The 13,370-nt window shown below is 38.1% G+C and overlaps 1 protein-coding gene and 1 pseudogene across 2 annotated transcripts in view; one reads left to right on the forward strand and one right to left on the reverse strand.

Moving 5' to 3' along the window:
- Window positions 1-13,370, reverse strand: part of THOC2 (THO complex 2) — a 131,622-nt gene that overhangs the window by 95,598 nt on the left and 22,654 nt on the right. For both annotated transcript variants that reach the window (XM_008063157.2, XM_021714909.1), the window contains exons 2-3: window positions 8,272-8,330; window positions 1,123-1,214 (exon numbers count right to left, since the gene is read on the reverse strand). In XM_008063157.2, the coding sequence (XP_008061348.1) occupies window positions 1,123-1,214; window positions 8,272-8,330 (151 nt within the window). The remainder of the gene's footprint in view (window positions 1-1,122; window positions 1,215-8,271; window positions 8,331-13,370) is intronic.
- LOC103265506 lies at window positions 2,473-5,070 on the forward strand (annotated as a pseudogene).

The raw sequence follows: 13,370 nt of genomic DNA on the forward strand, positions 1-13,370 counted from the left end.
GCTATTCAGGAGACTGAGGTGGAAGGAGGTCACCTGAGCCCAGGAGGTCTAAGCAGCCATAAGCCGTGATCACAACACTGCACTCCAGACTGGGTGAGACTCAAAGAAAAAAAAAGGAAGTAGTCTATTCCAACATTAATGCCTCTGATATCAGCTGGGGACAGTTCAGAGATAAAAGGGAAACTCACTGAATTCTTACTGCTCAAACACACCCCGATATGGGGTAGAAAATCACAACAGCCAAACTTAGAATTTCCTTAAGACTATCCTCTGGGAAAGCACAAAAATTGTATAGATTACCTCCCTTAACAGAAAAAGGCTACAGAAGCTTAAAGCAACACAGTAATGGGAAATTCATACTGAGACCAAGAAGCTCTAGGTTCCACCTTAATAATACTTATTATAAAAGTTGTTCTGAATTGGACAGATAATTTTCTTAATATACAAGTTTAAAAGCCAGTCTAATAATAAAAGAATAGCACACCACTTGTAAAACCTCAAGCTAAACTACTGGCTTACAATTTAGTTTGACAACCCATCTTCCAATTCAAATACCAAGCCACCATGAAAAGTATCGGGTCAGAATGTAACTTAAATCTTCCAGTAAGTGAAAGAGTAAAACAGAATAACCACTTACAGGTTAAAAAAATATATTTAATATTTTCTAAAACAGCAAACAGATGAAAACTGATAGTAAGTAAATGTTAGCACTAAGCAACCACAACTTAAAATAATTTAATCCTCAATTTTTAATATATATTTAATCTCTAAACATACCTACAAACCAAAAATGGCCCATTATTCTCTTCTGGGTGAAAAACATGTTAGCCAATTCACTTTTTTAGAGGTAGTATTTTTATTAATGGTATCTTCATTTCATTACAGTGCAGGCTTTGTTTACTTTTCTTTTTCTTTTTTGCCTTCCTAGGTACCTAATATTTACTCATAACCACACAAAAATAAGTTAAATATCTTTATTCCTGTCTAGAAAAAATAGCTTAGCAACATCCACTATTATAATTCTGAATTAAATTAAATGTAAATTATATACTTCAAGGATCTTTCTATTAAAGGCAAAATGATATGTAACAATTATTAACTTTTAAAAATATATATACTTACACTAATGTCACTAAGAACATTAGATGCCTGTTCATGCTTCAGATTTCCTTTAATAACATGGTATGACAACTCATAGAGAGCTTGCTGGAAATCTGCTGAACATAAAAGAAACAGTTTAAAGACACAGTCTCTTGAACATGAAAGGTAGACTCTCTGGGGGTAAATCTATATATTTCCTACTTCTCAGAATTCTTATAAACATCAATAATAAAAGGAGCCAGGCACAGTGACTCACGCCTATAATCCCAGCACAGCACATTGGGAGGCAGAGGCAAGAGGATTGTCTGAGTCCAGGGGTTCAAGACCAGCCTAGACAACTTGACAAGACTTTGTCTCTACAATAAATCAAAAAATTAGCTGGGCATGGTGGTGCATGCCTGTAGTTCCAGCTACTTGGAAGGCTGAGGCAGAAGGATGGCCTGAGCCCACCAGGTCGAGGCTGCGGTGGCTGAGCATGCCACTAGATTCTAACCTCGGTGACACAGTGAGACTCCAACTCAAAAAAATAAAAAATAAATAAAAAGAAAAATATACTTCTAATGCTTTTCTCTAGCAGTTTTTTCTTTTATTTTCACAAAAACACAAGACTAAAAGGTTCAAAAAAAGTTGTCCCTCCACTACTGTAATATAACCATAACTTGAACATTCATTTCCAGTCTGTCTACGGATTTTACATATCTGAATTCACCATGCACATTATATGATATTCTGATTCCCCCAGAAACTCTTTTAAAAGCATTTTTCATTCTACCAAAGTCTCCATAATTATTTTCAGTGACTGTGCAAAACTCCAGCAAGTGGATATGAACAAAATTAGCCATTTTCCTCACCAGCAGACCTCAGATTTATATACCAAGGGTGCCAGCGTGCCAAAAAAATGAATATACATTTTAAGAGATGTTATCTATGTATTGCTTTTAGTTCACCATAATCAGAAATGTATAGATACTCATGGTAACCACTTTGAGCACATTTTGTTGTTTTTTTTTTTGAGTTGGAGTCTCACTCTATCGCCCAGACTGGAGTGCAGTGGCCACTTCCAGCCACCGCAGCCTCGACCTGCTGGGCTCCGGCGATCCTTCCACCTCAGCCTTCCCAGTAGCTGGAACTACAGGTGCGCGCTACCACACCTGGCTAGTTTTTGATTTATTGATCTAGAGACGAGGTCTCGCCAAGTTGCCCAGGCGGGTCTCGAACCTGCGGGCTCAGGCAATCCACTACCTCTTGTAACTGCAGAAGTAAAATGTGTCTTGTGTTCATCTTTTGTTATCGGTAGATACTGAGCATTACCATTTTAACACAGTTTTTTCCTTTCTTAAAACATGTACTTTTTTGGCACCTTCTGTATATATGCATATATTCAGATTATACGCAATTCAATCTCAGGGCTACACTGACAACAGGTAAGAATAGCAATAAACATAAAACTGAGTTTTATCTATATCCTACTGTCATAGAAATTTTTCCCCAAATCTGAATCTCTTTTTCTCTTCAATTTCCATCAAAATTCAAGCAAAAAATAAGTACATACATATATACAAACATAAAGGACACTTCTATAAGAATCATCAACCACAAGCAGCCCCATTCTCTATTAATTACCACAGCCCCCTTTCCTGAAGAAAGACTTTTTGCTTTTTGGGGAGAAGAGTTAGTGACCAGGTAAATTCCTCCTTCTAGTCACCTTGTTCTTTAGTCCCATACACTAAAAACTTTATGTCCTTCTATCATGAAAAGCAGAAAAACAAGCAGCTCTTAAATACACTAATACAGTCAGGTTCACGTCTGTAACCCCAGCACTCTGGGAGGCGGAGGTTAGAGGACTGCCTGAGCCCAGGGATTCGAGACCAATCTGGACAACTTGGCTAGACCTTGTCTCTACAATAAATCGAAAAAAAACAAAATTATGATCTCTCACAGAAACAAAGATCCGAGTATCACATGTTCTCACTCATATAATGGACCTTGAACATTCAATGTAATACTATAAGAAAATGACTGATGATACTGGGAAACTATGGTGGGGGAGGGGGATGGGATTAACAGTAGCAAATATCTGTCTGGGGATGGGAAAACACCTCTTATCAACAGGGTGCCTGAATGAAACGTAATTGTACACCTAGCCCTTAACTGTACCCCACAAAGCCATAATAAAAAATATTGATTAATAAAAATAAAAAAAAAAAATTAGCCAGGCATAGTGGCACGGGCCTGTGGTTCCAACTATTTGGAAGGTTGAGGCAAACGGATCGCCTGAGCCCAGCAGGTAGAGGCTGCAGTGGCCATGACCAGCATGCCACTGCCCTCCAGCCTGGGTGACAGAGTGAGACTACAACTCAAAAAAAAAAAAAAACCACTAACATAAAATAAAGTCTATTTATAGTCTTTTGGGTGAAATCAAAAATTTTTCAGGGCCAAAGAGAGAGTTTTAAAAAATGAAATAATTAAAAATCTTATCCCCTGGTATGTCTACTGGTCACAAAAAAAGCAACATAATAGAAATCAAAATGCTTATCAATACCCCTTTAGCCACTGAAAATACTATTTTACAGTTAAATAAATTTGTTCACTTTGCTTAAGAAATACAGTCAGATTATCCCAATTCTTTATGAAGAATTCATTATTAAATATAGTCTGCCCTTTTCACAATTACACCTGCATTATGCTTTTAAATAAATAACCTAGCTAAAAACAAAGGAAAAAATTTCTACTTGTTGGTATGGTAGGAATATGAGGTCAGCTTCATGCTTTGCATTTCCATTAATAAAATGCTTTACAACAAATAATAACTATTTAAAATTATTCAGACAACTAAGGTTTTTTTTTATTAAAAAAACAACAACAACAACCATTTAGAAGGACAAACTGGCAGACTATCTCAAACTAAATGCCTATAAGAGTATTTCCCTAGGTACTCATAGGGGCTCAGGGACTAAAATCACAGGAGGAGATTAAAATAAAGAACAAATGGCCTGGGTCATTTTGCTGACATTAAAGTGACATAAAAACAATCACACTGTAATCCACAAAGGAGCAAAGATAGTCCCCAAGTCACAAGTTTTCCAAATGCCTATTTAAAAATGTTTAGGAACACCTACTGTGTTTTATCCACAGACACTATAAATGGTGCTTTAAGACTATAAGGTTTGCTCCACAGAAGCCTATAAAATCTATACTGGAGTTGGAAAACTTACACTCACAATGGAGAGGAAAACTTACAACTCTTATAGTTATACACAAAAAATTTCAATTAAAGATTTCATCTTAATGTCAGCATTTCGGAAAGTAGTTTTAAGAATAGCCGGCCAAGCTCCCATCCCTGCTGCAAGATACCATCCTACACCATTGTCTCTTTTCCAGTTTGAAGGCACTGTGAGGCTCTGCGCATTCTGCTGGCAGACAGGGCCAGAGCTGAAAGTAGGAGGTAGTGACTAAGGACACCTGGGCTCACTCAAGGCCTGTCTGTACGGGCAGCTTTCCAAGTTCCAGGACGGAGACTTCACTTTGTACCAGTCCAATGCCATCCTGAGGCAACTGAATGATACCCTTGGGTTGTATGGGAAGGACCAGCAGGAAGCATCCATGGTGGACATAGTAAATGACAGCGTGAAGGACCTCCACCTCACATATGTCAGCCTCATCTACACCAATTAAGAGACAGGCAAGGATGGCTATGTGAAGGCACTGCCCAGGCACCTGAAGCCTTTTGAGACCCTGCTGTCCTAGCACCAGGGAGGCCAGGCCTTCATCATGGGCAACAAGATCTCCTTCAACTACAACCTGCTGGACTTGTTGCTAATCCACAAGATCCTGGCCCCCAGCTGCCTGGATGCGTTTCCCCTGCTCTCAGCCTACATGGTTCATCTCAGGGCCCAGCCCTAGCTCAAGGCCTTCCTGGAGTTCACCAAGCACATGAACTGCCTCATCAAGGGCAATGGGAAACAGTGAAGGCTTGTGGGCCTCTCAGGAGGAGGCAGGGCTTGCCTCCCGTTCCCCAGGACAAATGAAATTTCTAAGAGAAATTTAAAAAAAAGAAAGAAAGAAAACAAAAATAGCCACCAAAAGGGACTTATAGAGATTCTTAGAAGTTCTTTGTGGAAGTCGAATATTGAAGACACCAGTTTTTTGTTATGTCTAATATTACTAGTACTGCTCATGTTTATTAGCAATCATAATGTCTTTATTATTGGTGAGCAAAAGAGGAAGACAGCTTAAGATAAACAAGGGAAAATAGTGTATGCAAGGAACACTGTCTGCCTGAAATGAAATTAACTCAAGGGAATGACAGAAAGGGAAAGGTCAGAGGGAACTACCCAAACTAAACTCCCCTAATACAAAACAAACGAGATTCTGAAGAAATGACAGTTTCCTGCATGAACTACCAATTGGGGCCCTCAACTGACTATTGACAGAGATCAGCCAAAGGGTGTAAATGTTGAGGAAGCACGCAGGGCTAAGAGAAGTTCAGCCAACAAGGCCACACTCATGACTACTTTTGGTTTCATAGTGTATAAGAACAACCATACAAATTAACAACAATCTAATAGTTACTAAAGATCCACAAAGTCCCATTTAAAATTGAAACAGCAGTCACACTGCTAAACTATATTTTTCTGAGAATTCTCTTACTTTGTCTGCCTAATGTTTAAATAAAACTAGAACAAAGTTAACTGAAAAGTTAAAATCTGATTTTAAATACAAGAATAAAAAAGATTAAGTATCCAAGTATTTTTAGAAAGGGGTCTTTTTGTACATTCTTATACTTCTGACAGTCAACTGTCTTAAACAAGAACACATTACTGATATCAGCCTTGAAAATCTTTGTGTGATTATGCAATTTAGTAAGCAGGATAAACAAAGTAATTTTGGAGATGGCAAGCTAGGAATGTTGAGTCTTCAAACTGACCTTACACAAATGACAGGGAAAATGGCTTTTTCATTTGTTAAGAAAATACTTGCAAATTACAATGTTCACTGATTGTGGTATGTGTTCCCTGAGATCTGCTCCCCACCATCACTCTGTATGACGATGCAATGGGTATGTGTGTATATCCCTGGAGTCAAAGACACAGTGACAGCAATGAGGAGCACACAGAAAAATACAATGAAATAAGATGAATAAGAACTTAAAAAATAAAAGAAAGAAAAAAGACACAGAACAATGAAAGCAGAAACCAAAGCAAAAACAACTGAACACACACACACACACACACACACACACACAGACATACACACATCCCAAAACAGACTGGAATAACAACAAAGTGAAACACAACAACAAAAAAAACCAGGAAAACTAAACACATACACACATGCCTAGCACAAAATGAGTGGAGAAGAAAAACAGAAAGATCAGGAGGAAAAAAAAGGAATTCTGATTGAACCTTCACATATATATTGACACACATCTTAAACTAAAAAAAAAAATAAAAACAAAAGAACAAAAACTGGAAGATGAACACTCAATCAACATTCAATCATTCACATATACACATAAACAGAAAACAAAAAAAGAAAAGAAAAAGAAAAAAAGGGGAAATGCAGATCAAACCCTCACATACACATTCATGCACAAAGGAAAAATATTTTTAAAATAGATGAACTAACAAATAGGCAAACAAAATTGTTTTAATTAAAAAATTGAAAATTAAAAATTGTTAAAAGAAAAAAAAAAAAAACCCTGCCCTCTTGTGGCAGGCTCTGTAATTGTTCCTCTCATCTGCTCTCTCCTGCAGAGCTTCCACCTCTTTCACTCTCTCCCTAGTGTCCCAAGCAGGGCAGGAGGAGGGGCAGTGGGGTGGGGTGAGGCTGCAGTCCTCCCCTCCCAACTGGACTGGATAAAAAAATGTGGTACATATACACAACGGAATATTATGTAGCCATAAAGAAGGACAAACATATGGACTTTGTAGCAACTTGAATGGATTTAGAGTCAATCATATTCAGTGATCTATCACAGAAACAAAGAACAGAGTACCACATGTTCTCACTCATAAGTGAACCTTGAACATTTATCATAATACTATAAGAAAGGGATTGGCAGTAGGGAGAAACTGCCAGGGAAGTGGGGGGTGGGATTGGCAGTTGAGGGAAACTGCCAGGGGAGGAAGGGGCACACCTCATCAACAAGGGTACCTGCATAATGAACATTTGTATACCTAACCCTGAATTGTACCCCATGTCTTTAAAATAAAATAAAATAAAATTTTCTAAATGGCAAGAAGAAAAAAAGAAAATACCTTCCACTCATGCATCCAAATGTTCTTTAAAAAGTATATCCTCTCTTATTCAGGTCATTTTTAATTTTTGATAGAAGAAAAGTAAATGTGTATTTTAAAATATTCTGTTCTTGATCTTTTATTCACAAAAGCACAATTTAAATAAAAATGATAAGTTTTATCTAATGATCATTTACTTAAAATAGAACTCTGGCTACAAAAATGTATTTTCCAAGTGAAAAAAACACTGTGGGTTTTACCCCCATAAAAGTGACATAAGAAAATGCTTTAAGCTAACTAGACACAATCACTTTTATTTTTCTCCCTCCTTTGCCAAATTCGTGTCTAATTTTAATTTAATTAAGTGTTAAATAGTAAAATTCTTTAAAACTAAAATTACTGGAAAATTACATCCTGTTTAATTATAAAACATTACACTTAATAAGTCATATTTGTGATATGTAGTAAACAATTCTTTTGTTTTAATGATTGTTTACTAATGACAAATGCCTTTAACAAGATCCCCAGACTCCATCTAAACATTACCACATTTAGTAAAAACAAGAGCCTCAGTTTCTAAAAATGTGTCAGTACAGACAAGATCAGAACAGTTTTTCTTTCTATGCTGTCGTTTCTCTCACATGTATGATTAATACAGCTTAAAAACTGCTGAAATTTAGCTAAATATATCAAGCCCCAATTACAAAAGTCAAGCATTTTCATGACTATAATGCAGATCAAATAACATCAGTATACAGAAATGCATAGTCTTACTATAACTATAGTTTTAATCTTGAATGTAATATAATTCTATAAAATCTCTATATAATATGAACAGTCTTGTTTTCATACCTAATAATGGATGGAAAGCAGAAGTTACTCATTTGAATCAAGGTAAAAATGACAGACATGATACTTTTTTAAATCTTACCTCTGTAAGTCGAACTATCATGGCTTTTATTTTCACTGAGAATCCGGCATAAATGCAAACTAGAATGAAAAAGAAATAATCCACATCAATGTCCAATCCTAACACTAGATGATTCTTACATAGCAAATTACATAAACTAAAAAATATATGGGTTCTGAAATAAAGTATGGTAAAAAATTGTGTGTGTGTGTGTGTGTGTGTGTGTGTGTGTGTGTGTGTGTGTGTGTATGTGTGTGTGTGTGTGTGTATCAGATCTGTTTAAATGCATTAGTCTATAATGACAGAACAAACCTAAAAACCCTAATTGGTCAGAATTGGAGAATGCTAGTGAATCAACTCATTATTCTGAAAACTGGCAATTAAATTTTTAACAAAAATCAGGTCAGGCACAGTGGCTCATGCCTGTAATCCTAGCACTTGGGAGACAAGGCAGAAGGATCACTTGTGACCAGGAGTTCAAGACTCTAACGGAAAAAAAAAATCGGTGGGAGTGACATCAGCAAAACAGCAGAATCAAAAGCCCTAAACCCTCTTTGCTCCCACTAAAACACCCACTCAGCAACAGCATACAAACCAATCTCCTTTATGAGAACCCCAGAAAACAACTGAGACTCCTAAACCAAAGACAAGCACAAGCAGGCCGACCTGCACCAAAGGAAAATTCATGCCACACTCACCACAGTCCCTTCCCACAGCTCACCACCACAAGATCAGGCAAACCCCACTGCCACCCCCCACAACCGAATTCTCCCTGCAGAAGGCAAAAGAAAATTGGACCGTACGTCCAATAATCTGATTCTTCCAAGTGAGGGTTAGGGAGCAGGCTGACAAAGGGACTACTATCTTGGTTGTCTTGGAACACAGATGGGATCTGGCATACTCTAGATGCCTGGGGGCTGTTGAGAACAAAAAAAGAGTTGGATAGAAAATATGCCGCTGCTCCAGAGGACCCACACTATAACCATCAAAGGATGATATAGCTCAGCAACTTCTCCCGCAATAAAGAAAGAAAAGAATGGATCACCCATCCAGCACTCTTACTTTCGGAAAGACTGCTTGAGATACTGACTTCTGACTACACTTAGACTCAGGGCACTAATTGGACACAGGCATACTCAAGATGCCTGAGGGAACCACTGCGAACAAAAAAAGAGCAGGGGGGGTGTGATACAGAGGACCCATGGTACAGCGAATGGATACATGAGAAAGCAAAAGATTTAAAATTCCTGAAAGAAAGCAACTAGCAAATCCCTCTTATTAGAAATCTACATGTACAAGACCAGAGAAGAAACATTCACAGAAAAGGTTTGAGAGACCCACAGAATCTCTAGCTGGGATGACCAGTGAATGTCTTCTCTTGTACATGGTCAATCAAAGGACCAAAATAAATCTCAAGAAACCAACCCTAAAGAAACAAAGTATATAAGTCGGTCACAGTGGCTCATGACTGTAATGGCAGCACTTTTGGAGGCCAAGACAGAGGACTGCTTGTGCCCAGGAGTTCAGGAGCACCCTGGGCAACATAGTGAGATCCTATCTCTACAAAAAATCGAAAAATTAGCCAGGTTCAGTGGCTCAGCCTGTAATCCTAGAACTTTGGGAGGCTGAGGTGAGTGGATTGCCTGAGCCTGCGGGTTCGAAACCCGTCTGGGCAACTTGGTGAGACCTCATCTCTACAATAAAATTAAAAATTAGCTGGGTGTGATAGCGCGCACCTGTAGTTCCAGCTACTGGAAGGCTGAGGCAGAAGGATCGCCGGAGCCCAGCAGGTCGAGGCTGCAGTGGCCAGGAGTGGCCACTGCACTCCAGTCTGGGTGACAGAGTGAGATTCCAACTCAAAAAAACAAAACAAAACAAAACAAATCAAAAAAATTAACCAGGCACGGTGACACGCACCTGTAGTTCCAGTTACTCAAGAGGCTGAGGTGGAAGGATCACCTGAGTACAGGAGGTTGAGACTGCAGCAAGCTATTATGATGCCACTACATTTAAACCTGGGTGACAGAGTAAGCCCCTGACTCAAAAAAAAGCACATAAATTATCTGGCAAAAAATTAAAAATAATCATCATAAAGATGGCTAAACAAGTTCAGAAAAATGATGTATAACGAAATGGGAATTTCAACAAAGAGAAAATTTTTCTTTAAATTGGAGCCAAAGAATACCATAAATGTACTGAAAAATTCACTAGAGGAGTTCAACAGCAGACTTCATAAAGCAGAAGAAAAAAAATTCATGAACTGGCTGGGTACAGTGGCTCACACCTGTAATCTCTGCACTTTGGTAGGCAGAGGTGGGAGGATTGCTTGAGGCCAGGAGTTCAAGACTAGCCAGAGTAACACAGCAGGATCTCATCTCCACAAAATATTTTTTAAAAATTAACTGGGTGTGATGGTGTACACCTGTAGTCTCAGCTACGTGGGAGGTTGAGATGGGAGGAAGGAACACTTGATCCCAGGAGTTCAAGGTTGCAGTGAGCTATGAGCACACCACTACACTTGCCTGGACAAAAAAGTGAGATCCTGTCTTGAAAAAGAAAAAGAAAAAAATCCACAAATCTGAAGACAGGTCATTTGAAATTACCCAGAGGAGCAAAAATTAAAAAGAATGAAAAATAGTGAAGAAAGTCAAAGGAACTTCTGAGACACCATCAAGTGGAGTTAAGCAGGTGGGATGATTGTATAAAGAAATACTAGCCAAAAACTACACAAGTCTGGGGAAGGAAATAGACATCCAGGCTGAAGAAGACCAAACATGCCCCAAAAAATGATAAACCCAAAAAACTTCACACCAAGACACATTATATTCCAATATTCAAAAATCAAAAACAAATGGGAGAAATGCTGAAGCAGCAAGGGAAAAGTGAAACACTACATACAAGGGAAACTACATAAAACTCTAGTACTGCACACAGTGGAGAATGTCATTTAAAAAAAAAAAAAAAAAAAGACTATTAGCAGATGTCTCATCAGTAATTTTACAAGCCTGAAGTGAAGGGGAAGATAGATTAAAAGTGAAAAAAAAAAACTGCCAACCAAGAATACCATATTGGACAAAAACAGTTATCCAAACATGAACATATAAAGACTTTCTCAGACTAAAAAATAAAAAGCTGAAGGAGTTCAACAGTAAGCTGAAATGAGAAGGTGTTAAAAAAAAAACATGAAAGCATATCAAAATATAAAGCTCACTGACAAAAGTAAATATACAGACAAATACAAAATACTATAACACTGTATACATACACATATATGCACACATACACATGAATATATTTGACAGAACTGGGGAGAAATAGACAGCAACACAATAGCAGTAGAAAATTTCTATGCCCACTTTCTTTTTTTTTATACTCAATATTTTGCTTATGATATTGTGGGGTACAGTTAAGGGTTAGGTATACAAAAATGTTTCGTTCAGGCACCCTTGTTGATAAGAGGTGTCTCCCTGTCCCCAGACAGATATTTATTACCGCTAATCCCATCTCCCCCCGCCATAGTTTCCCACTACAGTCAGTCATTTTCTTGTAGTATTACATTGGATGTTCAAGGTCCACTATATGAGAACATGTGATACTCAGATCTTTGTTTCTGTGAGAGGTAACTCAGTATTATAGACTCTAGTTCCATCCAGGTTGCTGCGAAATTCATGATTTTGTTCTTTTTTGTGGCTGCGTAGTATTCCACCGTGTATATGTACCACATTTTTTAAATCCAGTCCTCTTTTGATGGACAGCATGGTTGATTCCAGGTTCTTACTCTTGTGAACAATGCTGCGATAAACATACGTGTGCAAGTATCTTTTTTATAGAGTGATTTGAGTTCTTCAAGGTATATTCACAGTAGAGGGATTGCAGGGTCATAGGGGAGGTTGATATTTAGAGCTTTTAGGAATTGCCACACTGCTTTCCACAGAGGTTGTACTAGTTTACACTCCCACCAACAGTGTAGAAGAGTTCCCTTTTCGCCACACCCTCTCCAGCAACTGTTATTTTTTGAGTTACTGATAATTGCCATTCTGACTGGAGTTAGGTGGCATCTCAGTGTGGTTTTAATTTGCATCTCCCTGATGATTAGTGAGGTTGAACATTTCTTCATGTGTCTGTGGCTGCTCAGATGTCTTCCTTTGAGAAGTGTCTGTTCATATCTTTTGCCCATTTTATAATGGGGCTTTTTTTTTTTTTTTCCAGCACATTTGAGTTCCTTGTAGATCCAAGATGCTAAGCCTTTGTCAGACCTGGAGTTGGCAAATATTTTTTCCCAGTCTGTAGGCTGTCTCCCTGCTCTGTTGATGGTTTCTTTGGCTTTGCAGAAGCTTGTCAGTTTAATGAGGTCCCACTTGTCTATCTTATCCCTTATGGCCTGTGCTTTTCGGGTTTAGCTCAGGAATTGGATGCCAGTTCCAATTAGGAATTAGATGCCAGTTTCAACTTCCGTAAGGGTGTGTATTGCATTTTCTAAAGTTCTTATACTTTGAGGTTTTACGTTTAGGTCTCTGATCCATTTGGAGTTAATTTTTGTGTATGGGGATAGATAGGGGTCCTGTTTTAATCTTCTGCATGTAGTCAGTCAGTTTTCCCAGCACTATTTACTGAATAGGTTCTCCTCTCCCCAGTGGTAGGTGGTGGAGGCTTTGTCGAAGATGAGTTGGTTGAGAAATTGAGGTTTGCTTCTGGAATTCCACTTCTATTCCATTGATCGATATGCCTGTTCCTATACCAATACCAAGCTGTTTTGATGATTGTAGCTTTACAGTAAAAGTTTTGAAGTCTGGTAATGTGATACCACCTGCTTTGTTTTTTTTGCTGAGGATTGTTCTGGCTATTCTTGGTCGTTTGTGTTTCCATATGAATTCCTGTGTTGTTTTTTCTAGATCTGAGAAGAATGTTGCTGGTAATTTGATGGGTATTGCATTGAATCTGTAGATTGCTTTAGGTAAGATGGACATCTTCACAATGTTGATTCTTCCAGTTCATGAGCATGGGATATTTTTCCACTTGTTTGTGTCATCTTTGATTTCTTTGAGCAGTGTTTGGTAGTTTTCATTGTAAAGGTCTTTCACGTCTCTGGATAGGAAGACACCAAGGTATTTCATTTTTTT

This window comes from Carlito syrichta, unplaced genomic scaffold (assembly GCF_000164805.1).
Source record: "Carlito syrichta isolate Samal-C Ts95f unplaced genomic scaffold, Tarsius_syrichta-2.0.1 Scaffold98143, whole genome shotgun sequence".
In the NCBI taxonomy this organism is placed as follows: Eukaryota; Metazoa; Chordata; class Mammalia; order Primates; family Tarsiidae; genus Carlito; species Carlito syrichta.